The 24,727-nt window shown below is 40.3% G+C and overlaps 1 protein-coding gene across 5 annotated transcripts in view; it reads left to right on the forward strand.

The window, feature by feature from the left end:
• The window catches only part of DCAF5 (DDB1 and CUL4 associated factor 5), a 95,188-nt gene that overhangs the window by 38,280 nt on the left and 32,181 nt on the right, over positions 1-24,727 (forward strand). For all 5 annotated transcript variants that reach the window (XM_019922123.3, XM_019922116.3, XM_019922110.3 and 2 more), the window contains one exon: positions 14,800-15,013. In XM_019922123.3, the coding sequence (XP_019777682.1) occupies positions 14,800-15,013 (214 nt within the window). The remainder of the gene's footprint in view (positions 1-14,799; positions 15,014-24,727) is intronic.

Consider the following 24,727-nt stretch of genomic DNA (forward strand, 5'->3'; position numbering starts at 1 on the left):
CCCATCTATTGAAGCCTGTAATAAAAGCTTGTTTTTTTCCCCTAAAACTGTATATCTTTAAGTTCTTTATTTTTATTAATGTCGCCATCACTCTTGTACTCATCCTGGCTAAAATCCTAGAGTCCCATTTGACTCTTCTGTTTCTCCCTCCCTCTGCCATGACCAGCCTTGCTCTGTGTTAGTGCCTGGCCACTATTTTCAGTTCTTAAAGCCCCTGCCCTATTTCAGGTCCATATCACTGTTTCCATAAGGTGTTGACTACACTGGCTTCTTAACCTGCCTCTTGCTTCTGGCACATAGCACATGTCCTTAAACATCACTTCTGCCATTCCCCTACCCAGGAGCTGTAGTGGCTGCCTTTTATCTTTCTTCATGGCCATATCCCCTGAACCAATTATGCAGGATGCTCCAAGAAAATGTTTTTTTGGGAATGAATGTATGACCTAGTTTACTGGATGAAATAAAAACTCGTTACGCAAGCAGTCAACCCCTTCGCTGGTACCAGTGCCCCTTCTCCCCTTGTAACTCCTCCTCTGCATACAAACACACAGAGGAGAATTTCTCCTTTTTTCTTGATTTTTCTTTTCCTATTCAAATCCTAGTTACCCCTCAAGGTCCAAGATCAAATGGAAGCCCATCAGTGCAGACGTCCTTGCTGTGTCTCCCTGTTACATACTCTTAAAGCTTACTTTACTCGCTGTGTCCCCAGCATCTAGCCCAGTTTTGGCACAGAGTACATGCTGAATGAATGAAGCTTGCCCTCACTTCTAGCAGAAGGGATCGCTCTATCTAGAACCTCTGTAAAGTATAATGCTTACGGCCTGTGGCATTCATGTTGCATGTCTCAGTCACCGCTTTTGCCATCATTGATTATCTTTCCTGTGACTGTGTTTTATCTCCAGACAGACCAGTATTATGTCTGTTATTTCCTTCCAGTGCTCAGGAATTACTTCTCAGGAAGGAAGCACTTGTCCTAATCTGTACTATGAATTCTCATGTTTTTCTGTGGATTTTTAAGGACAGAGCCATGTTTTATTTATTTTTAATCTCTATCGCCTAGCACAGTGCTTAGAATGTTATGGACCCTTAGTAACTATTGAATGAGTACAGTGTTACACTCATCCCAAAATAGTATGTATTCTCAAAGCTAGCTTTCTGTAATGTTTTCATTAACTCCCTGAGTGTAATGGCATGGATCAAAATGTCATCTGTAGGGAATAAATCCTTAGAGGAGGTTGTAAGGGTTCTTCTGGGGCTTTGGACACCTGTCAACTAGTGATGTATGGAAGTCAAGGATTCTGGCAAAATTGCTTTCTGGCTTTTGGGCCACAAGGTGGAGCTCTAGAATCAGCTTTGGCCACTAGAAGATACCAGGGCCCCAGTATCCTAACCCAGTGATTCTCAAACTTCAGAGGGCATCAGAATCACCTGGGGAGGTTGTTAACGTGCTGCTTCCTAAAGCACAGACCCAAAGATTGAACTGTTGATCTGGGACAGAACCTGTGAATCTGCCATTTTTTAATACATACCCCAGGTGATCTGACAACTTTGCTTATCCTTCAAGGTGGAAGCTGTGATTATTCAGAGGTCTGTTGAATTTGCTGCTGTGTTCATTTGGACCCAGGGTCTTTGGGCTTTAGGCCAGAGCTTCCCTGTGTCCATTCATTCTCACCAGTGTGCCTTTTTATAGAAAGAGACTTAGCTTCAGACCAGAGCATCTGGGGAATGCCTGGTGAACGGATGGGAGTTGTGGAAGCATGTTCCAGTTCATATCCTCCCTTTAATTCTCCCCAACTCTTGTTGTTCAGGAGGAGGTGATATCAAATTCCTAAATCAAGTACACTTTATTTTAAAATCAAATCTTGACTTTTTCTTCTTTTTAAAAAGCTTTTTATATTAAAAAATTCACATACACATATATATATGTAGAATTGTAAAATAAACTCCATTATACCTAGCACCCAGCTTAAATTAACCCATTGACAATCTTATTTCATTTATTCTTCCTCTGTGACCTCCCTTCCCAATTATTTTGGATCCATTTCCATGTAGCATTATATCATTTCCTCTGTAAATACTTTAGTATGTATCTCTGAAAGGTATTCTTTTTTAAAAATTGAGATAAAATTTACATAACATAAAATTAACTATTTTAAAGTGAAAACTTGGGCTTCCCTGGTGGGGCAGTGGTTGAGAGTCCACCTGCCGATGCAGGGGACATGGGTTCGTGCCCTGGTCTGGGAGGATCCCACATGCCGCAGAGCGGCTGGGCCCGTGAGCCGTGGCCGCTGAGCCTGCGCATCCGGGCATTTATCCAAGAGAGAGGAAAACTTACTTTCATACAGAAACTTGAACATGAACGTTCATAGCTGCTTTATTCATAATAGCCAAAAGCTGGAAACTACCCATATGTTTTTCAATGGGAGAATAGTTAAAAAACAAAAAAAACTGTAGTACATTTATACCATAGAATACTACTCAGCAATAAAAAACAGTGAACTATTGATACATGCAACGATTTGGATAAACCTTAAGTGAATTATGCTACATGAAAAAGCCAATCTCAAAAGGATACATACTGCATGATTCCATTTATATAACATTCATGGGAGAATATAATTATAGAGATGGAGAACAAATTAGTCATTGCCAGGTGTTAGGGTTAGAGGTAGAGGGGGTGGATGTGACTATAAAAGGGTGGCACAAGGAAGTCTTGTGGTGATGGTACAGATAAGTATTGTGGTTACATGAAGTTATACAAGTGATAGAATTGCACAGAGCTACACACACACACACACACACACACACACACACACACACACACACAAATGAGTGCATGTATAACTGACAAAATCTGAGTAAGCTCTATAGATTGTACCAATGTAAATTTCCTTGTTTTGACATCATACTGTAGTTATGCAAGGTGGTAACACTGGGAGAGTCTGGGTAAAGGGTTCAAAGAACCTTGTTGATTTTCTATATATAGTATCACGTCATCAGCAAACAGTGACTGTTTTACTTTTTCCTTTCCAATTTGGGTTCCTTTTATTTCTTTTTCTTCTCTGATTGCTGTGGCTAGGACTTCAAAACTATGTTGAATAAAAAGGCAAGAGTGGGCATCCTTGTCTTGTCCCTGATCTTAGAGGAAACACTTTCAGCTTTTCACTGTTGAGTATGATGTTAGCTGGGGCTTTATCGTATTTTTGTGTTGAGATATGTTCCCTCTATGCCCACTTTCTGGAGAGTTTTTATCATAAATGGATGTTGAATTTTGTCAAAAGCTTTTTCTGCATCTCTGTTGAGATGATCATATGATTTTTATTCTTTGCAAATTCTTTTTACAAGGAAATTTATTTGCAAATTCCTCTGAATCTATAATTATTTCAAAATAAAAAGTTAAATGCAAGTAACACATAATAACATTCTCCTTTTAAAACTGTCAGTAAGGCTAAAGTTCCTTCTGACTACCTCTTCCAGTCCTGGTCCCCTGCCCCCTCCTCTGGGGGTAATGAGTGTTAGGAGTTTGTAGTATATGCTTCCAGAACTTTTTCTTTGCTTTTATATGCTTATACATGTACCCATAGAAAATATATGATTTTTGTTTCTATATGCATGTATGCTTTTCACACAAATGATGTACCACTCTGCAGTTATTCTACAACTTGACTATTTCACCCATCAGTGTATGTTGGGGATTTATCTATATTAACATATCCAGATTTATCTCGTTTCTTTTGCCAGTTAAGAACTTGAGTCAACTCTCTGACTCTCTCTGTTAAGAGTCAGCTTAGGTTTTTCTTCTAGGAAGTCTTTTGTGACTGCTCCCCCTCCTGTGTACCCAGTGGATGGTAGATATTCTTCCTGTGTCTCTCACAGCACATATTCCCCTTATTAGAACACTATTCATGTTATAGAAGGAAACTGTTGGTTTTCTTGTCCCTGATTAGTTCTTGAAAGTGTCCTTTCATCTTATTTCATCTTTAAATTCATGTGCCTAGCATATTGTCTAGAATAGTTAGCAGGTATTCAATAAATGTTTATTCAGTAAAGGCATGCCTGAATATATGAGTTACTGAACTACCGGGAAGGGTATGAAGTGAATTACTTAGATGAATCCTTCTGGCCCTGATGCATTGTTATATGATGCTATTTTTTTTTGCTGGGTGGAATAATCCATCTCCAGAGCGTATTCTGTGAAATCTTGTTGAACCAAGAAGCAGAAAACAACTTGTTGGCCCTATTTCTGCTGCTTATTTGTTGTATGGTTAAAGCCAAGTCACATAAGCATTCAGGACCTAGGTCTCCTCCAATTTGAGATGAGAATAATGTTACCTTCACTGTCCACCTTACAGGATTAATGCAAGGATTAGATGATACAATTTACAAACATCTTGGAAATTAATTTTTTATACATCTTTATTTTTAAAATTTTATTTATTAATTTATTTATTTTTGGCTGCATTGGGTCTTCGTTTGCTGCGCACGGGCTTTCTCTAGTTGCGGCGAGCATGGGCTACTCTTCGTTTTGGTGTGCGGGCTTCTCATTGCGGTGGCTTCTCTTGTTGTGGAGCACAGGCTGCAGGCATGGGGGCTTCAGTACTTGTGGCTTGTGGGCTCTAGAGTGCAGGCTCAATAGTTGTGGCACACAGGCTTAGTTGCTCTGTGGCATGTGGGATCTTTCCCGGACCAGGGCTCGAACCCGTGTCCCCTGCATTGGCAGGCAGATTCTTATCCACTGTGCCACCAGGGAAGTCCCTATACATCTTTATTAAGGTATAATTGCTTTACAATGTTGTGTTCGTTCCTGCTGTATAACAAAGTGAATCAGCTAAATGTATACATATATCCCCATATCCCCTCCCTCTTGCGTCTCCCTCCCACCCTCCCTATCTCACCCCTCTAGGTGGTCACAAAGCACTGGGCTGATCTCCCTGTGCTATGCAGCAGCTTCCTGCTAGCTATCTGTTTTACATTTGATAGTGTATATATGTCCATGCTACTTTCTCACTACGTCCAAGCCTCCCCATCCCCCTCAAGTCTATTCTCAACGTCTGCATCTTTATTCCTGCCCTACCACTAGGTTCATCAGTACCGTTTTTCTAGATTCCGTATATATGCATTTAGCATACGGTATTTGTTTTTCCGTTTCTGACTTCACTCTGTATGACAGACTCTAGGTCCATCCACCTCACTGCAAGTAACTCAATTTCGTTCCATTTTATGGCTGAGTAATATTTGGAAATTAAATTTAATGAAGAACTTGTGGCTTCTTCAAGGGTATCTATCGTGATTTGATTCCTTCAGTGAATTCTTCATAGTTTGAACTTTTTATTTTGTGACCTTAGGTTTGACCCCTTGTATTTTATCTGGTGTGAGTCACGTGTTTTAGATGGGGATGTCTTCATACACTCTTTAATAATCTTGGCTTCATTTATCCATGAATTTGCCCACGTATAGAAGACTTTCCAAGAACATTGCTAATGTTTCTGAATTCTACATTAAAAACTTTGTGTTTTGAATCAGTTTTTTATTCCAGTAATACAACTTTGCCATTTATTTATGGGTGCTTGGGAAGTGGAATGGTGGATCTGCAGAATGAAATCAAACTAGGTGTAGTTTCAGATCTAACCTGGTACTATGTCCAGTGCTAACCAAGGGAGGCCTGTTTAGTACTTAAAAACCTTTCAAAGGAGGGATATTATTTGCCTTCATTGAGAAGGATGGTGAGGGACACTGAAATTTTCAGAGTCCTTTGAAAATTTTTGTTTAACTATCATTATATAAATTTAAAACAATGATTTAATTTCAGATTTGCATCTACACCAGAATCCTGTGGGGCAGCATATTATTTGAAGTTTCAATTAAGAAGCTCTTTAAATTCCCCACTGTCATACTCTTCTCAAAGCTATCTTCTGTGGTCCCTTAATTAAAGAGGGAGTATGTTTGAGATGACATTTTAGAATGATGTATTTTCTTCTGATTACAGAAGTTCATGTTCATTGTAGGAAAACTTGGAAAATAAAATGAAAGGTATAAAAAAAATTACCTAAATGCTATAGTCTAATTAACATATCTTCTTGTTGGTCTCAGTACATCCATCAATCCAAATGTTTATCACTATCTATCCTTAGACATAATTGGATAAGGCATGTATTCAAATCCTATAGAGTTCACTGTCTACCTTCTGAAACCTGATACATAAATTTTCTTTTTTTAGCTTGTAATTGACTTCCTAAAGTTTAACTATTAATTTTCCTTTTGAACTTTCATTTTACAAATATCAGAAACTTGCTTTAAAATACAAGATAAAATTATGATACCTGTTTACCTGTTAAAGTCTTCCTTCTTGCTGGCTGCTTATTAGCAGGTAGATAAATTTAACTCATTTGAAGGACGTGTGGTGGTGTCAGTGAGGAGGAAAAGACCTAAGTGGTCATTGGCAAATCATTTTACTTTCTAGGCCACAGTCCTTTGCCTGTGAAAGAAAACTTTGACTCCGATGATCTTCAAGCCTCCTGCTATTTCTCTGATTTTTATGTTGCTCTTCTGCTTGCCTCTCAAGATTAGACTTTGTGGGCAGACAAATGTCAGGAGCCAGGTGAACCTTTGTGGAGCCTGTTTTGTTTAATGTTCTAAGTCAGGTTTTTCAGACTGCTACTCATGATCCATTAGATCATGCAGCATCTACTTATTGAATGCCTATTGTGTGTCTGGCACTGTGTAAGCACTTGGGATGCACAGGAAAAGATATAAAAGTTAATAGTCTAGTGGAAAAGGACAAATAAGAAACAAAAATAAGTACGTAAAAATATATGGTATGTAAGATGGTGATTCATGTAGTAGAGAAAACTAAGCAGGCAAGGGAGAGAGCGAGCATTGGGGAAGTTGCATTTTTGCATAGGGTATATCAGGAAAGCCTAATTGAGAAGGATATTTGAATAAAGAGTTGAGTGAACGAACCATGCTCATATCTGGGGAGGAACGTTCCCTCAGGATTTGCAAGTGCAAAAGCCCTAACGCAGAAACATGTCTGACGTATTCTAGGAGCAGGAAGGAGGCATCGTGTGGTTGAAGCAGAGTAAGGTAAGATGAGTGCTAGGGGGCAGAGCCAGAGACATAGGGATTGAGGGGCTGTCTAGGGCATTGTTGGCATTATAAAGAATTTGGGTTTGGGGGACTTCCTGGTGGTCAGTGGTTAAGACTCTGTGCTTCCAATGCAGGGGGCGTGGGTTCCATCCCTGGTCAGGGAACTAAGATGCCACATGCCATGTGGCGCGGCCAGAAAGTTAAATGAGTAAGTAAGTAAATAAATAAAATTTAAAACCTTCAAAAGAAAAAAAAGAATTTGGGTTTTAATCTGGTTGAACTGGGAAGCCACTGGAAGATTTTCAGCAAAGGAATGATGTGATCTTGACTCATGGATCAGCATGCCTCTGGCTGTCTTGTTCAGGATGAAATGAAGCATGGGCCAAGAGTGGAAGCAAGGAGATAAGATAGGAAGCTCTTTCAGTAATCCATTGGGCCATGAAATTAATTTAGATGGTCACAAGTATTTATTAGATAGAAAATGGAAAATAGAAAATCAGTGCATTGCACACAGCAGACAGTAAGTTGTTTAATGAATTTATGCTAAATAAATGTGAGTGTACTGGAATGCAGTATAAGATGTACTTACTACAAAGGTTTACTATAAACAAGTTTGAAAGCCGTTATCCTAAGACATTTATATTATTGCCAACTAGAGGTGACTTTGGTTTTTGGACACATTCTCAGTAAGTGGCTCCTGTATGAAATAAGCCATCTTCCTATAATCGTGTCTCATCGGTCAGCACTTTGGCCTTCTCTCCCCTTTCCTTTGCATTCCTCTCTTCTCTTGTTTTCAACTGTTTGCATAAGTGTTCTTGTAGAAGATACCAAATTGTAATTTTTGTTTTCAGACCCTCTCCTGCTTAGGATTTTTTCTAGACTTTGCCTGTTTCCCCTTTAACATTCCTCTAGCTTTGTGGCCTTGTATCCTGACAGTCAGCACACACACCCAGTTTCTCCTCCTGCCATCAGGGTCTGCCTGTTTATCTGCCTGTATTCCCACCCACTCCTGCACTGTTACTGTTGCTGTAGCAACTGCCATCTCAGTTTCCCCCTTCCCCTGGCTTTTTTCTTCCTCCTGCCAACCACTATTCATTAAACTCTTCCTCTCCAGTTTTCTACACTGTGAGGTCAGGGCTGATGCTATGTAACATCTGTCAGACGGTAGGGCCAAGAATAGCTTAAGATAAAGATTAAATGGCTGCTTACAAAACCCCTCTCTGTTTTTCCACAGCTCAGAGTAAAGGGGGGTTTTGAATAAGCAGGTCATCTGATGAACTGAGATGACTAAATGCTGAGTCCCTAATTCCGTAGAAATGTCATGAGTGTCCAAGAACAAAACTGTTACGGCACTGCTTCTTAATTCATTTTGAGATCTTGCATGAGGTTGAGATCTTGGTTGGTTTTATGTGGCTTTTGGGATCCTCTGAGCCAAAGGCAAAAACATGGACTGTATGTCACTTCAACTCTGGGTATGTCCCTGTTCTGGAAGGTGATGATTAGAGGCACTGCAATACCTACCATCCATGTTTGCTTCATGGAGGGACTAGATATGCCATTTGATTACCTGAAGATCTTTTTATCAGAAATTTAGTCTAGCACTTCTGCTGACCTCATTCAGACTTAAATTTCTGGATGTTCAAAAAGGGAAGGAAATTTTACCGTGGACACTGAACCTGTATCTATATTGCAACCCAGAGAGGCTTGGCAGTGGATCATGTTCTGAAGAAAATAAGTTTGTTTAGTCGCAGATGACAGTGTGTCTTTCTCGGGCTTATTGTCCAATAGTTCTGGTTTCCTCTAGAGAAGTCTCAATCTCGGAACTGAGGACTGTATTAGAAAAAACAAAAGAGAAAGCCCAGGTTCTTCTCCTTCCAACTCACATAAAAGAAATGGTTAAGGAAAATGTGGTAGGGACTTCCCCGGTGGTCCCACGGTTAGGACTCGACGCTTTGACTAACGTGGCCACGGGTTCAATCCCTGGTCGGGGAAATAAAATCCCACGAGTGCACGCACAGCACAACCATTTGAAAACAAAGGAAGATGTGGTATATATATATGCAATGAAATACTACATAGCCATAAGAAAGAATGAAATGATGCCATTTGCAGCAACATGGATGGACCTAGAGATTGTCATACCAAGCAAAGTAAGTCAGAAAGAGAAAAACATAACCATATGATATCACTTGTATGTGGAATCTAAAATATGATACAAATGAACTTATTTACAAAACAGAAACACACTCACAGACATGGAAAACAAATTTACGGTTACCAAAGGAGAAAGGGGGTGGAGGAGGGATAAATTAGGAGTTTGGGATTAGCAGATACAAACTACTATGTATAAAATAGATAAACAACAAGGTCCTACTGTATAGCACAGGGGACTATATTCAATATCCTGTCATAAACCATAATGGAAAAGAATATGAAAAATATATATATATATAAAAAACTGAATCACTTTGCTGTACACTAGAAACTTACACAATGTTGTAAATCAACTATATTTCAATTAAAAAGAAAAGGAAAGAAAAAGGTTAAGTGATCACCAAGATCTTGAACACACTTGAACGGAACTGATGTGGGCTGTGACTTTTTGAACTTTTTCACTTTTTACTTAATTCTAGTATCTTCTAGGGTTTGTCATGTTCTCTGGGTTGTGTTATAGGAAGTACAAAATGCCCCTGTATTCCCTATAGGTCATCCTGTCCTAAAGCAGAAACTGGAGGGGAGAGATTTTCCCCTACCCGTGGGACATTGAATTTGCCTCTCTGGTTGTCTGATACCAGCTCTGATGCCTGTGATTTGGAGTAGCAGTGCCTTGACTCCAAGTGTTTCACAGGTGTTAGGAAACTTTCACATAGAAACTCTGAAGAAATTCATGCCAGTGGGCTTTGGAAAATCTTGTTGGCACTGTCGACGAATTACTTAATCATGGATTTATGGAAATCTAGGTTCAGGAAGCCAGATCTTGGAACGCTTACCAGTGCTCTATCTTGTGCAGGACTTGATACTCCTAGTCACTTTTTCTGGAAACAGCCTTGGCTTGTTCCTCTTCTGTTCCAAGACTTTAGCCTTGGCCAAAGACTTAAAATTTTTCTTTTTATCCCACCAAAGCAGTAAAGAAGTCCAATTGAATATTTTTGAGGGGCCAAAAAGCAAAAACCCAGGGGAACACACTAGTGAGGAATATTTTCCTGATGTTCTGAGGTTCTCTTGCTTTTTGTCCTGCGTCTTTTGCATGCTGACCCTTGGATCACCTCCTACCCCATTCTTGTTGCATTTTATGACAAATTCTTGGTTGAAGATAGGCTGGGAATAGATTGATAGCTTGTATTTTTCTTATAAGGATATTTTGGGGTTTTTTTAAATCTATTAACAATCATTTTATTTTACTTGCTTTTATCTTATTTATTTTTTAATTTTTTTAACATCTTTATTGGAGTATAATTGCTTTACAATGTTGTTAGTTTCTGCTGTATAACAAAGTGAATCAGCTATATGTATACATATATCCCCATATCCCCTCCCTCTTGCGTCTCCCTTCCACCCTCCCTATCCCACTCCTCTAGGTGATCACAAAGCACCGAGCTGATCTCCCTGTGCTATGCAGCTGCTTCCCACTAGGGATATTTTGATTTGAACTCATTTTAACTTGTTGCTAGTCCTTTCAAGATACTGCTCATCTCATTTGGGTGTGTGTAATGGTGACCATTTCTCTGGAGGAGTGGAGATGGTGGCACCTCCGCTGTCAAGATTGAGGCATTCTTATGTACAGGTACCATCAGTCCTCCAAGAAGAAGTAAGAAATTTCTCCTTCAGGGAATGTGTTGAGGGCAGGAAAAAAAACATTTCAGGCATTGTTGGTAGAGTGGAACTCTGATCTTAAAAGGAGTTAGAGTCCTTTCTGCTGTTAGACATGGGTCTGTAAAAAGTGCCATATTGTGTGGTTGGCTTTTCGCTGAGCCTCTAGTAATCTGCTTTCTCTCCACCTTATTTTCCCCTCTACACCTGCCGCCCCAAATTCCAAAATGGAACCATATTTTTCAAAGTGTGGTTTGAAAGTCACTTGCATCATAATTAATTAAGGTTGCTTGTTAAATTCAGATTCCTGGGCCCACTTCTCAGACTGAATTAGAATATCTGGGGATGGATCCTGAGAATCTGCCTTGTTTTTTTGTTTTTTTTGTTTTTTTTTGCCCATGTGGCTTGTGGGGTCTTGGCTTCCCCGACCAGGGATTGAACCATGCCCCCTGCCGTGGAAGTGCGGAGTCTTAACGACTGGACCGCTGGGGAAGTCCCAATCTGCATTTTTTAAAAGTCCCAGATGATTTATCATGCATCTTACCCATGGAATCATAAACAACAGGATCTTTGACATTATCTTTATATCTTGACTGTGAGGGGGAACTGCTCCTAAGCCTTTTCTTCCTGATGAACAAGACCATTCTCAACAGGAGGAGCCAACTGCAGAACCCCTGCTGAGAAATTACAGTTAATGTAGCTCACTTTCTGAATTTCAGGTGTCAGTCTATCCCTCTGAAAGGATTTTTGCACCCAAACATGAAGTATTCAGTTTTAGTAGCTGCTGCTACAGGTTTTTGGTAGCTGCACCCCTAAACACTCTAGGAGCAAGATTCCTATGTACCTACTCTCCCTGTGTGAGAGATAGGAGTTCCCTGCCCAGAAACTAAGAGAAAAGTTAGTGACTCTTGTGGAGCCCACAAACAGACCTCTGTAGAGTGGCCAGATTGCAGACATAGGAGCTTGGGTGGGAATGGGATGGGCCCAGATGCCTGTCTTGGGCAGACTCCTGCAGGCCTGACTAGAATCTGCAGAGGAAGTTCCTGTTAACAAATGGAAAGGGTGTTGCCAGAGGCCCCAGCTTTCCTGTCAGGGATGCCTGAGCTGATGCAATCCCCTGCCGCTGTGGCTGACCAAGTTTCTTTTTGTTGAGTCTTGTTCCCACCCCCAACTCCTCTTCAGTCCTACAGATACTGGTTTATTTGCACACTCCATGCTGATCTTGAATTGAAAGGCTTTCATTGTTTTTGAGATCAGTGTTTAGATAACACCACATGCCTATGGCAGCTAGGACACCCTGTAAAGGAAATGCCTGGGCTCTAACAGCCCCATCATTCATGCCCTGTATGTGAATGACTGTGGCCTGTGTTTAGGACATTATAAGAACATTGCTTTGCAGGGATTATTACTTGGGGACTGCAGGAGTACCAGGCTTCTCCTTGATGTTTAGAGTTCTAGGGACCGTTTTCTAAGTCACTTCTCTCTTTACTTCCCTTCCAAACATAAGAGGATTAAAGTCTTTTGCCTAAGCTTTGTTTCCACACATACCTGCAGTACTAGAGCGTTCTTCCCTCTGGTGAGAAGACTGCTTTGGGGGACACAGGACTCACTGTGGCTAGTGGTGGTGCAGAATGTTTTTATGATTAGGCCAGGTTGGCAGCTTCCTTTGCACTGTGGTCCAGGGCCTCCTTTTCCCATGGGATATCTGCTTTCTTTTTTAAAAAACATTATAGTAGTAATCTCTTTAATTTGTATAGCGCTTTGCCAGTTATAAAGATTTACACCACATATTTCATTATATCTGTATAATGATATAAAGAATATATTAAAGAGTCTTCAGAACCAAAATTAATATCAGAGTTTCAGAGAAAAGATGACTTCTTGGATTTATGGTTAATACAACAGCATGTTGAAAAAACCAGAGTTGTGAATTCAATTATGTCAAATGGTCAAACATGCTAACACTAATAGCAGGAGTAATTTATTCTCTATAAAACCTATAGACACTATTATAATTGTAAATTACTTTTAATTCCTTTTTTTTTCCTCTTTTGGTTGTTTACAGGTTTTGTTTTTGTTTTTTGGTTCAGTTTAGTTTTGTTTTTGAGATATCTCCTTTCTTGTCCCCTTAAACTTCTCCATCACTCTCTTGCCAGAAAAGAAATAAAAGAAAATGTGTTATATTCATTCAGTGTTAAATTTCTTCTGGTAACATATAGCTCTTTAAGTTTTCACTTGGTAAAATGCTATTAAAACTTCTTCCTTAAAAATGTTTCAAATAAGTCTGGCAGGCTCTAATTTATGTATCTCAAGGCCCTTTCCAGCTCTGATTCCCTAAATTTATAAACTTTTTTTCTTAAATTACTAGAATCTCTTTTCATGACCACGGTGTCTTGTGAAGCAGAGTGAGTTAATAGCACTGATGTGGCCCTCATTTCTATAGCATTCTCCAATGCATATACTTTTTTAAAAATAAATTTGTTTATTTATTTTTGGCTGCGTTGGGTCTTCGCTGCTGCGCATGGGCTTTCTCTAGTTGCGGTGAGCGGGGGCTACTCTTCATTGCAGTGTGTGGGCTTCTCATTGCAGTGGCTTCTCTTGTTGCAGAACACAGGCTCTAGGCACACGGGCTTCAGTAGTTGTGGCGTGCGGGCTCAGTAGTTGTGGCTTGCAGGCTCTAGAGCGCAGGCTCAGTAGTTGTGGTACACAGGCTTAGTTGCTCCATGGCATGTGGGATCTACCTGGACCAGGGCTCGAACCTGCATCCCCTGCATTGGCAGGCAGATTCTTAACCACTGCACCACCAGGGACGTCCCTCCAGTGCATATACTTAATCTCACTTTCTTACCAGTAATTTCGTGTTCCAAGAATTAAAGAAAGAAAAGTTGGTTGACATGGACAATGAACCGTCATCCCTCTATAATAAAATAGTGTCCGGGTAATCATAATCAAGGAGCCTGACTACTAGAAAGTTAAAACACACACCATTTGTTACTTAGTACTGTATAATTGTTAATGTTCACTGCCATCCTAGTTAACACATTGTAAGTATCTTCTGAGTCATCAAAATAAATTATTTGGAACCATACTGTGTGACTTTTAAAAAATGTTATGAACATTATGAAACTACAGAAGAATACTGCGTGAACCAGATCATACCACTCTCTAGTAGAAGGTGGATAAATGGAATTATATATATTAGCCAAAGTATATTTTAAAGCTAAATATAAACTCTTTGGGAATTGTAAAGGGAAACAAGTCATCTTGCTTTTCTAATTGTTGTAACTGCTTGCTCTGTGTTTAATTTAAAATTTTCTTTAATATTTATTCTTGAGTTGTGCCATATGGAATATAAAAATCTCTAAACAGATTGAAAATTCAAAAATAAATGTGTAAGCAATAAAGTGATTATTGTCTTTTTAAAAATCCAGAATAAACTAGAATATCCTGTTTTGGCTGATGGTTCTTGTATCTCTAATTCAAAGGACAAATATATTCCTTAAATACCATCCATGATTAGCCAGTTAGTGTGGACACCACTGACTTCCCAGGGTCTTGACAAGTATCTATTTGCGTATGTAGCTCTGGTAAATAAAAGAACTAATCATTTTAATATGTCTCTTCTTTCAAGATGCTTGTATTATCCTTTTCCTATAAATTTACTGGTAATTTGCCTTTCAGAGATTGAAGAGGGGAACCACCAGGTTAAATAACTTGCTTTAATGTAATCAAGGAGTCATCCCCGTCCTCTTTATTACCTTCTAGCCCACTGCATAAAAACAACTTTCTACCAAAATTCAGATGTGCAAGCCTGACAGGAGGTCCTGGTACAAAATGCAGTGTTTTTTGCAGACTCTGGTCCAGCCCGCCTCATGCCTGAACCCTGTGCTTTCTGCCTTCCAGTTCTCTCCTGCGCTATGGGGGCAACCTATCCCTCCAAAGTGCCATGAGTGTGCGATTCAACAGCAACGGGACCCAGCTCCTGGCCCTGAGACGTCGCCTGCCCCCTGTGCTCTATGACATCCACTCCCGCCTGCCTGTGTTCCAGTTTGACAATCAGGGTTACTTCAACTCATGTACCATGAAAAGCTGCTGTTTTGCAGGAGATCGTGACCAGGTAAGTGCCTTCTGCCGCCTGCATCCCACACTCATGCTTTCCTCTCAGATTGTTCTTTCTGTACTGGTCTTTATTTCTCTTTAGCCATGTCAGGTAGAAACAGTTGAGGGGAAACAATAAGTGTCTGGAGACATTCTGGCTTAATAGTGAGTTTTTCCATCAGAGCTGCCTTTGGGTAATATGTATGAGGCACACACCATAAACCACAATATGGTTCTGAGCAACCTAGCTCTGCCAAGTTTGTGAACAGACTTTAAGATTCTAAGAGTGTGTCATTTCAAAAGAAAGGAGGAAGTCCATGGAAAATTAGCCTGCCAAAAAAAGACACCTTTTTTTTTGTATCAGTGAAACACAATGATGTATGAAACACTGTAAGTACCCTCCAAGAGACACACATCCTGAATAGTCCCTTGGAATGGCACCTTTTTCTTGGATGAAATGGGCTGAGCAGCTTTGTTTGAGAGGAAGCCAGATGCTGACGTTTTTCCTTTTTATTGCCAGTATCACAACTGGGAAGGAGAGCCCAAGCTGTGAGTTTCCAGCCTTTTCACAGTCTTACTGGGAATCGAGATACTGATGTTGACTTAGAGCTGGCAGTTTAGAAACATACCTATACCTTTGCTATACCTGTCTCTCTTGGCCATAGAGTTCTGAAGTGGGTGTCAGTGAATGGATCAATTGGACTGGTCTGAGTAATCAAGCTGAGTAAAAACAAATATAAAGTAAGATTGATCAAATAAATGGATAAATTTTTTTTTCTTCTCAAACACAATAAATCTTATTGCCGTTTCACATCTAGATTGGAAAAATAGAAACCTTAGTCTTGCTAATTCTTAGTGTTCGCTTTGGATCCATCAACTATGTTAAACTTTGACATATAATTCTCACATGCTGTACTCCACTGCTTTAAAGTTACTTGTGGGCAAGGGGCATAAAAGAAACAGTTCTTTGAGAACTTGTGAAGACCCTGCTTTTTGAAGGCAGTAGCTGGGGTTTTTCTCCCTAGCTGAGGTAGAGGCTCCCCGACATCATAGCTTAAAGATTAGCATATGTAGTAGGAGCACAATAAATGCTTTTTTACTTGAGTTGCATGTTAAAGAAACTGAGAATATCTTTTAAGTTGTCCAGGCTAGGAATTTCCCCTTTTATAAATAGAGAATATATATCTAAATTCAGAATTTATATTTGTCAGAGTCCTAGGGCCTACTTAGCTGCAATCTACACTTAAAACCACTAGGTGGCTTCAGTTATATAAGCGATATCTCCTTGGAGAGGCCACAATGCCTGATAGACTTAGTTTTTATAGACAGTTTGTTTCTTGGGTAGAAAGAAGCAGTTTCTAGAGATGATGTGACTCACAACAGAATAGGTTATTTTTTGTTCTGCAGAATGGTTGATTTAGTTTCATATAGCTATGGAAATGACAACCAAGCCCCTGCCTCCCTGTCTACCTTTCCTCCTTGCTTTTGTTGATCTTCTGTCTTCTGTCATGTCAACCTCTTATGCATGTGATTTTATTTCATTGAACAATAAAGAGCAGGCACTAAATGTAGAAATGTAGTGGTTTATTAGGTTTTATTACCAGAGACACAGGCCCTGAGAGAAAGGAGAAAGAGGTGAAGGAGAATGGATGTTGTGTTTTCTTTTAGTTCCTATGTTAGCAGCCAGAGCCTGCCTGCATGGAGTCCTTAAAAGACCCAGAACAGGGCTTCCCTGGTGGCGCAGTGGTTGAGAGGCCGCCTGCCGATGCAGGGGACACGGGTTCGTGCCCCAGTCCAGAGAGATCCCACATGCCACGGAGCGGCTGGGCCCGTGAGCCATGGCCGCTGAGCCTGCACATCTGGAGCCTGTGCTCCGCAACGGGAGAGGCCACAGCAGTGAGAGGCCCGTGTACCACAAAAAAAAAAAAAAGACCCAGAACAAAGGCCTCTAACCAATATGTAAGAGCACATAGGCCATGGTTTCTCCACCTTGGCACTGTCAACATTTTGGTCAGATAATTCTTTATTTTGTGGGGCTGTCCTGTGCATTGTAGGATAATTAGCAGCATCCCTGGCCTCTCCCCACTAGATGCCAGTATCATCTCCCCCAGCTGTCACCCAGACAACCAAAAATGTCCCCAGACATTGCCCCTGATTGAGAACTTTTGACCTAGGTTATAATTACCCACTTTGAGATACGGGGGGACAGGTACAGATACTGCCATAGGCAGAGCCACACAAGGTGTTTTGTGGTGCTCCTGGTTATGTACATTGACAAGATGTAGTTGTTTTGGCCTTTCAGGTTATATATAATGGTAAAAACATTGAATGGCTTTTGATTTTCTCTATTCAGATTTGACTATTATGTATGATTTTTGTCCTATGGGAAAAGTTTGTGGGTAATATATCCTTTCTGACAAACTAGACTGCTTTTTGGTTGGGATAAGTGGTTTGCCATGGATAGAGGAGGATGGGAAGTCATTGAGTCTAACTTCAAATCCATTTCAGAGTTAAAGTCTATTTATATTCCCTATATAGATTATCAGAAGTATATAACCTAGGGAATAGGAAGTACAGAGATTTATGTTTGGCTGTTTTCTTCACTTCTTAGGGACTAAGAAATGTAGCTAATTCATCATTATCTTGTCTCCAATGCCTGGCACACTGAGAGCACAATAAATATTTGTTGAAGTGAATCTTGAGTACTTTGGTCAATGTGTGGTTTTTAGCTTTCCAGGCCTAAGCCTTGTATAACTGTAAGTCAGGATTGATAAGTACCTGTTTTTCTGCTCAACTTCCAGGAGCTTTAGGAGGATGAATTAAATAATGGATTTTCAGTGAAACTAATCTACTGAGCTTATACTTTCTAAGTGTAGCATAGGAGGCCAAAATTATTGTCTCATTCCTGAAACATGTCTCTCAAAGGTGATTTATGGGCTCTGACTTTCCACACTCAGGGCTAAAGCAGCAGCTGCCACAGTTACAGTATGATCTGCAGGACCGATAGGTATATTCTTTGACTGATTCAGACAGGATCTTTTTAGCTGCTTTCAAATTCCAAAGCCTACCCTTTCCTTATATCGGTCTTTATATTTGATCTTTTTCTTGTATGCTTTGAGTACGCCCACAGCCCGAGGCTCTGTGCTCTGGAACTCTTCATTTAGTCATAGGCTGGGTAAGTAACCATCCCAGAGAGGAATCTGCGAATTTCCATAATAGGAATGAACATGGTCAAGAAAGGCAGTAAGCGACCTATCTATCTGAGACAGTCTTCTGGCTTTTAATTACACTATTACTCAGTCCACACAAATCAAACCATTATGCCAGAGAGCCTGTACTTCCTATAAGACTGTTCTAGGTTCACTAAGTAATTCATTAGCCCCAAAATGAAACTAACATTTCAAGATCAGAATAAAGCATAAAACCGACTGAGCCTACTTTGTGTCTTCCCCATACACATTGCCACCATTGTAGATCAATTCTAATTATAGAGCTATTAGAGATCATTTTGTACAACCCCTCCTTTTACAGATGAGAAAACAGGATTAGAGAGGGTAGGTATACAAGTTAAGACATGTACAAGTTTGAGTAGGACTAGAACCCAGATTTTTGAGCTCTCAGTGGAGACTCCTTTTCACTATACAGAAGGTCACAACGTAATGCCTGAAGCAAGGCAAGCAGCAAAAATGAGTGAGTTGGGCTAGAAGTAAACATTAGTGAGTAGTGGGGACCGTGGCCAGCTGGAGAGCCCACCCCATCCTAAATCTAAGTGAATGCCGTATAAATGAAGCTTTGACGCAGCTTCAGCCCATTGCTGCCAGGAGGGCCTTTGGTTTTTTCGAGGGAAGCCAGAAGTAAAGATTTGTTACGTGAAGTTTCCTGGTTTTTTAGTATTGCAGCAAATTCATACTTCATTGTATGAATTAAACAAACCTGTGAATCATAACACCTATTCTTTATTAGAGCCACCAGTTTCAAACCTCTGTGCTTCAGCAGGATGTTTTTCTGTCATGTTTAGTTTCATGGTCTGTCACTAATTCATAGGTGAGTGGAGACACATTCCTTTTTCCTGTTTCCTACTGAACCCTTCCTAACTTCATGCCTTTTCATCCCCTCCATCTTATAAAATAAGAAAGCAGATATTTACTGAGCATCTGCTGTGTGCCAGATGCTGTGGTAGACACATTCACGTGACTGCCAGTTCATACCCTCTTTGAGATTTTCATTCAAACCCCTGTATATACACTCTGTCATCCCCACTTTTGGCTAAGAATACGTGGTTTGTTTATTGCTAGTATAATCTTATTCAAGTTCGATAACTTCTATCATCAGATAAGGTGACATGAGTGACATCAGATTGATTGGGCATCAACAGGAACAATTAGCCCCAAATAAAGCCTTAACTTTTTTTTTTTTTTGGCAGCCCATCTTCTAATCTTGCAGTATAGTGAGGAATCTTTTAGTAAAACAACAAACAGCATTCCTTCCTCGAGGCTGCCTGAACCCAAAGGTTCTCCTCCTTGCTTTTGTATCATACTTGGATTTTTTTGTTTTTCATTTTCTCTCTGAAGCCTGACTAGGTACATTCTGGCTCCCAAGTTTCACACTCCCCTCTGTATACTTAGTGAGCCAATCTCTTAACAGGGTTAAAAAAGAAGGCCAATTTTCCACCTGCTAGCTTTTCTGGCACACACTTGTAAGACAGCACCCAGCTTTTGTTCCCTTTCTTTCACAATTCCTTAAATGGCTCTTGCCCTAGATTGCGAGAGTCCAGCAGAGCACCTCAGGCTTCTGGGAAATAAGTCTTTCAGGCTAACTGGTTTGTGTGGCCTGGAAATGGACAGTGTGGTAATTTAAGTCTTCTCTTTCGTTAGTCTCATCTAACACCTGGCCTGGTAATCCCTACATCTTGCCGAAAGTCGGATAGGGAAGGAAGGAGAAAGAATAATAAAGTTTTCTTGAAAGGGCTGAGCCCTGGAGTGTCTGAACATTGGGATCACTTACAGAGGTCTTTCTCTTGAACTTGACAGATGGCAGACCCCTAAAATCATGATAATTAAATCATCATATCTCATCCCCTGGAGAAAAGAGCTGACTTGTACACTGTGAATCCAACAAAACGGCCTTGAATACATGGCTTGGCCTCAGACATTACGTCACCACTCAACCTTTCTGTGTTGACATTATACGGGTATAATAGAGGTGTAGGAATTCACCAGGAAGTGCACTCCAGGCCAGTAAAGGAACCTAGAACGTTATAACTCCGCTTTTTTTTTTCCTAATAACTCCATGCAGCCCTGATTAAGCTCACGTGGGGGCCTGGCATGCCATATGTTCTCCTGAAATAAATGCACACCTTTAATAGGGGAGATGCAACTCTCAGATTCTATCCTTTGACTTGCTTTGTATCTTTAAGCTAACTTTTTCTTCTTCTCCTTGCCTTTCTTTTATATATTTTTTGCTCTTTAGCTTCTAAGCACTTTCATGTCATACTAATCCTCCCAGCAACCTTTGGGTATAGTTGAACAGGTTTCATCTCCATGTGAAACTAAGGTCTAGAGTAGTTTGAAACTGCAGATCTAATCAGTAGCTGAACCAGGACTAGGCTCAGTCCATTGCCTATGATTGTACCCTCTTCCTCATAGACCTGCTGCCACCTGTGTTTTCAGATCAAGCGGCAATAGCCTCTTCCATGGGCTGATGAGGAAGAGCTGAACACAGTTATGGCAGAGGAATTCCTTGTTGTATGTATTTTTTAGGTGAATATTTTAGGAGACTCTTTATAAAGAGAAGGTAGCATGAAAATAACTTGTTTATTAAATCAGCTATTTGTAAATCTTTTTGACTCCTGAACCTCTTCGAAAGTCTAAAAGCTTTGAACACCATTTCAGAAAAATGTACATATGCACATCGTTTTGCATGTAATATTAAGGAGTTTATGGAATTCCTGAAAACTAGGGATTTCAGGTATTAGCAATCCTGGATTAAGATTTTACTCAAGGATTAAACCATCTTTTAGTTCATTTACTGATGTAGAACTTAGAAAGCTTACAAGGTTTTGGAGTATATGCACACCTGCTAGATATAGTCTGGTTTTCAATTGTTAAGCTGAAAAGAACCACTAGGTGACCTGATTTCCTCTTAGGAACAAATGGAATTGATGTGATCTGGTGATACAACATGGCAGTGCTCCTTTAATATATAGTTCCTGACTAGGAGTTTGGGCTTCACTAGGAAATCCCTGGTAGATATTAATGATGGGAACAGAGTATAACCTGCTCTACCTGCCCCATTCTCCTTGTAGTGTTTAAGTTGCTTTACCTCATTTTGGGGTATCTTAAAAAAAGGGAAAAGGGAAATAATATTCCTTCCTCTGAAAGACTGGAGACCTTTGCTTGAATAAACAATATAAATACATATTTGCAGACTGAAATGAGTGATGCCATCTCCCCACTTCCCAGTCCCCAAGTATAAAAACTAAGGCCCACAGAGGAGAAATTGATTGTTGAAGGCCATTTGGTTGATGACCCCTCATCTTGCCCAGGTTTCCAAAAGAGTTTTGCCAAACAGAGATTCATCTTTAAGTAATGCAGCCTACTTTGTTACAAGCAGCTGTTAGAGATTTAGAGCATTTTTTTAATTTCTTCCCTACTGATTATTTGACAGTTATTGGCTGTCTTTATGGAACTTTTTTATTATTATTAATAGAATTTTTCCTACTCAGAACCCATAAAAGTTAGTTATTTTAATAAACCAAAGAATCCAGGAGCCTAGTGGAGCTGAAATGGCAAATGATCCAAAGAAGCAAAAATCACGTGAAACTTCACATGCAAAAAATAGTGTTAATCTTATGGGTATGCATATTTGTGTGCTTTTATTGGTAGCCAATGGAATTGTATTTTCTCTGACCACAAATAAAATCAGATAAACCTATGGCTTTGGCCATTTCCAAAGAAAACTTTTCCTGTTTGCTTTGGATAGTATTTGTGACAGGCTCTGGGTATAAGTGATATGATCAAAGGTATATTATATACCAATTGGCAAACCTTTTACTGAAAATAATCTTATAGAGGGCACATCACAAAATGGTTCAGTCACATTTTTTTTTCCCCTTCTGACAAAGGTCAGGGAGAAATGAGAGCTGTGTTTGATTTAAATGTTAAATAGCAATTTCTGCTGTTGCTGATCCAGGCTAGAGAGCCATCTGGTTTTTCTATCCTATTCAATACAGTTAATTAGACAGGCGTGCCATTTACTGGAGAATAATTAATCAGTTACTATGGGAGGAACCTTAGAGAGAACTGTGTAAATTGATCGGTACTCAGTGAATAATACCTGATTGATATATCTCTTTCTCCATCAGCAGATATTGGGGAATATTAACTGCTGTGCACACACACTTACACACACATATCATATACATATATTTTACTTAGAGAAGTGGAGCGGAGAAATTGAGCAGAAAGAGATTTCTCTGTTAGCAAAGAACCTAAGACATATTCTGGGTTATTTTTGGAGTATATCAGTAGATGGTCTGTTCCTCCTGCATGCTAGAACTTTTTCCTCTTTTTAACATGGATTTCGGGTGGGTAAGAAGTGGGAGGCATTTTTTTGGTTTCAGGAGTTCTTGGAGGGGACGCTGGGCATTACAGCAGTCTACCAGAGTAGGGAGTATTATGTGACTGTTTTCTCTAAAGGTTAATAGATTGACAGAGGACATGTGGGCAAATAAGATAGTGACAGGGTGCTAATATGGGGGGGGGGTTGGTTTTTTTTTCTTTTTGGTCGTTGTTGGTGGTCATGGTGGTAGTTCCTTGAAATCTATTAAGAGGAGCAGTTGTTGCTCTGTCCCTGTGCTTGAACAAATTAATATCTCCATACTGACAGTGGATTAGATAAAATGCACTGGCTTTAGGTTAGCTCTACTTAAGATGACTGGGCTGCATCAAGATCAGTAAACAGGCTGCCCTCTTGGGCTACGGAATGAATGAACAGTGAGAGATGGGGTTAGAGTGTAACCAACCTTTAACCTTTGTGGCCAGCTGGGAAGGATTGTGGATGGTGTGGATCCACACAACAACTTATGCTCATTTTTGCATTGGTATCACGCATCTTACCCACAAAGCCAAGTTAAAATTAAGTATGTCTTCCACTCTCTGATCTGAAGTAGGCTGTGGGTCTCCTACCTCCTCCTATCCCCCATACCTCAAAGCATTTGGGGAAATGGGGCTTCTATTGCCTAGACAATGGACTCCCTAAAACATTCTTTCTCATTCGGAGCCCTGCCCCATCTATCTCTGTGAGGATACAAGGTGAAACACTCATGTGAAGTGAGTTGGTTTTTTTTTTTTAATTAATTTATTTATATTTTACTTTTGGCTGCATTGGGTCTTTGTTGCTGCACGTGGGCTTTCTCTGGTTGCGGTGAGCGGGGGCTACTCTTCTTTGCAGTGTGCGGGCTTCTCATTGCGGTGGCTTCTCTTGTTGAGGAGCTCGGGCTCTAGGCACGCCGGCTTCAGTAGTTGTGGCTCGTGGGCTCTAGAGCGCAGGCTCAGTAGTTGTGGTGCATGGGCTTCCTTGCTCCGCGGCATGTGGGATCTTCCCGGACCAGGGTTCAAACCCTTGTCCCCTACATTGGCAGGCGGATTCTTAACCACTGCACCACCAGGGAAACCCCCTGAAGTGAGTTTTTAATTTGTCACTCACCCCTCAGTCAGAGGCTTCAGCCTCCTTCAACTGGGAGGAGAGGAATCTTTCCAGCTGCTCTGATGATGTTAAATGTATCTTTGGACTCAGTCCACTTGAAATGATGTTTATTTCTGCAAAGGTTTAAAAAGAAAGAAAGGGAAGGGAGGGGAGGAGGGAGAGAAAAAAAGAAAGAGAGATAAAGGAAGAAGGAAAGAGAGGAAGGGAGGGATGGAGGGAGAGAAAAGAGAAAAGAAAAAAGAAAAGAAAAAGAGCTCCTTTGGCTGCCTTGTGGTTTTTTTGTTGGTGGTGGTATTTGTTTGTTTGTTTGTTTGCTGCTGCCACACGCATGCAGGATCCTCAGTTCCCCAACCAGGGATCAAACCCGTGCCCCCTGCAGTGGAAGCATGGAGTCTTAACCAATGGACCGCCCCTACCTTGTATTTTAAAATAGCCCAGAGCTCTGTCCCTTCTAGAATATTCTTCTGTTCTTCTCCCAGATAGCCATGTAACTTGCTCCCTCATTTCCTTCAGGGCTGTACTCAAAATGCCATATTATCAGAGAGGCCTTCTGTGACTACCCTGTATAAAATGAAACTAACCACCCCCAGCACTCCCTACATGCCCCAACCTGCTGTTTAATTTTTCTCTGTAACGCCACCACTGGACACATTACATACATATATTCTTTTTAACTTTTTTTCCCCTACTTACTCTTCACTCACATTATATATGCATAAAATTCTTTTCCTCTCCCCACCCAATAAAATGTAAGTCACATGAAGGTAGGGACAGGGTCTTTCTGATCAGTCCTTTCTCTGGGACAGTGCCCAACACTGTAGACATAGTAGACATTCAGTAAATACTTGTTTAATGAATAAACGGATGAACTCATTTTTAAAATATTTCACTCTCTCAGCGGTATCCTAGGCAGCCGACTTTTAATGTTGGAAGGGGCCCAGCAGACAACCAAGAAATGCCATAAATGAATTCCTCAGGGCAGTTTTGTGATTCCAGTGTGTGTGAACAGTTAAACAGTCTGACTAGC

Source organism: Tursiops truncatus, chromosome 2 (assembly GCF_011762595.2).
Source record: "Tursiops truncatus isolate mTurTru1 chromosome 2, mTurTru1.mat.Y, whole genome shotgun sequence".
In the NCBI taxonomy this organism is placed as follows: Eukaryota; Metazoa; Chordata; class Mammalia; order Artiodactyla; family Delphinidae; genus Tursiops; species Tursiops truncatus.